The following is a 2958-nucleotide window of genomic DNA, read 5'->3' as shown; positions in this document are numbered from 1 at the left end:
TAGATGTTATCGGTTGCTTCTTGTTCACTGAAGTTTTTGAAAGAGTACGCAAAGCTCCTTCAAAAGTCATTTTCACATGTTTGTCAATACACGGGTTTGGAAACAAATTTTTCTCGTGATACCATTGCACTGCATAAAAAATGGAAGTAAGCACTGAAGATGTCGATTTACTCTGAACAAGATGAGAAATGAAGAGAGAAACTGTTGCAGGCGATGCTGGTAAAGAAGATATATTGTGAAGTGAACACCAGTATTCGAATTTAGCAAAATAAGTCTTGTATTTACGTAAAGTGGACTTTGATTTTGACGCCTCGATTAAACGTGGTATATTTCCAGCCAGCGTAGCAATGTCCCCCTCTTCATGAGTTCTCAATTCCGCCCAGTGTGAATGGTTGAAGAACTGAAACCATAAACAATAAAACATAAAGGAATAAAATTTTAATTTTTTTTTTAATGCCTTAACCAACATGCATATAAAACTTCCATTTTTGGCTCTTAAGCCATTCAATCACAAATATCAGGCTCTCAGCCTACAAAACATAAGTAGATCCTGGCTCTCAGCCAATTATTACACATATCAGGCTCTCAGCCAATTATTACACAAATCAGGCTCTCAGCCAATCATTACACATATCAGGCTCTCAGCCAACCATAACACATATCAGGCTCTCAGCCTTAAAATGCAAAAAGAAAAATCAGTCCCGACTCCCAGCAGAAAATAACACATAAATGTCTCACCATTAGAACATAAAAACAAATGCGTCTGAATAAGTCTAACTATCAAAATTAACATTAAGTACTATAACGTTCGAGAAAAATTTCACGCCGGCAAAAACACTTTCTTTGTAAGATCCTGCAATGAAAAAATTTCTTGGCTTGTCATATTCAACATAGTCAATCACAAAATTTTTGAATTCTCCATCCACATTTACCAGCATAGGCCAAAAAAGAGACGATGTCCACTTTGGCACAATAAGTGTTCCATGCGCTTTACACAAACTTAAATGATTAATAACATCTGGAATAAGAGAAACTGGGGGAACGATCCAAGAGTTAAAATATTTCCAATTAAAGGCAAACGCATCAACCTCAGAACTCCCCGGCGTCCAAAATTTAATGAAAAACTTTTTTACCTTAAAATTGTTACAATCTGCAAAAAGGTCTACATCATATGGTCCCCATTTTTTACTAAAAAATTGAAAAATGATATCAGAAACAGACCAGTCATCAAAATCAAATACTTTGCTATAATAATCGGCAACTCTATTTTCATCTCTCGGAATCCACTCTACTTCTAGTGTTATTTGATTTTGAATACATAAAGAAAAAATATTAAGTGCGATGTTATGAAGATCTTTTTTCATGCTACCTGAATTAACTATTTTAACTACATTTTGATTGTCAGTATAAAGCTTTACAGTTCTGTTGCTAATCTTATCTGCAGAAGAAATTAAAGTTGTCTCAACTGCTTTCATCTCCCTCCAGGTAGAACTCTTCAGAGCTTCCACAGAAGTCCACATTTTATGCACTACACTATCTGCGAATTCCACAATGTAACCAGCGGCTGCGTACTTGCTTGCATCCGTATAAACAATCCTTTGTGGAATGAAACTGCCAGTTTAGGTTCTTTGATTATCTGTGGAGGGTCCGGTTTGTGTTGAAGTTGGCTTCCCGATCGCGAAGGGTTGACTCTTTTTCTTGAGTGGACAGTTGACACTCCAGTGCCCAAACCCGTTGCAATACAGGCACTGGTTTGGTTGTATTCTGTAGGGGCTAGACTGAGGTCCTCCATAATTCCCGTATGTGCCAAACTGCCTGGTGTAAGGAGTAAATCTTTGCTGGAAAAATTTGCTATCTGCACGAAAAGGATTATTATAATTTCTCTTATCAAACCTTTTCCTTTTAGCCCTGGTTTCTGCTTGACGAAGTCTTTGACTTTCTTCGGAACTCTCCGTAATTGGATCATCCATATACTCTTTGGCCACATCCCCACCGTACTTATCTGCAATTCTGATAACTTTTTTCTGGTCTTTAATACGAAGAACAGCTTTTTTGATTATTTCTTTAGCATTCAAAACATCACCATAGTCAATATATTTGTCTATACTTTCAAAGTCACTTTGTAAATCTGTTAAAAAGTTATACCTTTCTTTGTGATGCTCCAACTTGAAATCAACAGAATTTTCTTTGGAAAAACTGGTTGATTTTTTGGCCTCTAATTCCTTTAAAAGCAGCTTTTTGTTTTCAGCTAAAGCTGCGTCCAACTTACAGGAGAACAACTGGAATGCTTCAGCGTTAGTAAGGTTCTCAGTCAAAGTTTGCGAACGGTAATCCTGAGCACGGCTAAACTCATTGCTGTTGAACATACGTCAGTTTTGCTCGGGAAGAACACTTATCCCCGGGCTACCACATGGAGATTGCTCGCTCCCGTCTGAATCGGACATCTGTAGATCTAACTTATAGGTCGTGGCTAACTTGTCGAATGACAATAGAACTAAAAGCACGAGTTTAAATACCCTTAGACCGAATTACTACCTGCCGCAAAATAGACCCCAAAGTGATTTAAATTAAAATAGCATATAATAGATATGAAAAGAAAGTATCGATAAGATACTTACTGACCGGATAGCCGAATCGATACACCCACCGCCCCTAGCACCAAAGCAACCAGGTTCGACCCCCCAGAACACCAACCAATTTTTATTATTTTTTTTTTAATGTAACCGAAAAGAAATTTATTTTCATTCTTCACATATGTAATCTTTGTGACTAGACCTTCAATTAGTTATCAACAACTTTGACCCTTTGACCTCGACTTAGGAGTTTGACCTACTTAAAAAAAACTTTAACCTTGGCCATAACTTTAGAACGGTTAGAGATAGGACTTTCGTACTTCACATATGTAATCCTTGTTGCAAGACATTCCTTTAAATACCGTCAACTCTGACCCTCGACTTA

At 37.2% G+C, this 2958-nt stretch overlaps 1 protein-coding gene across 1 annotated transcript; it reads right to left on the bottom strand.

Annotated features, from left to right (window-relative positions):
- Window positions 1-1179: 1179 nt before the first annotated feature.
- Window positions 1180-2366, bottom strand: LOC133194331 (uncharacterized). Its single transcript, XM_061330308.1, has one exon. It carries the CDS (start codon window positions 2364-2366, stop codon window positions 1620-1622), a length of 747 nt encoding a protein of 248 aa, XP_061186292.1. The 3' UTR covers window positions 1180-1619.
- Window positions 2367-2958: the final 592 nt, after the last annotated feature.

Source organism: Saccostrea echinata, unplaced genomic scaffold (assembly GCF_033153115.1).
Source record: "Saccostrea echinata isolate AGI-Se365-2 ecotype Australia unplaced genomic scaffold, CSIRO_AGI_Sech_v1 ptg000029l, whole genome shotgun sequence".
In the NCBI taxonomy this organism is placed as follows: Eukaryota; Metazoa; Mollusca; class Bivalvia; order Ostreida; family Ostreidae; genus Saccostrea; species Saccostrea echinata.
This window is presented reverse-complemented; position numbering and strand designations above follow the sequence as displayed.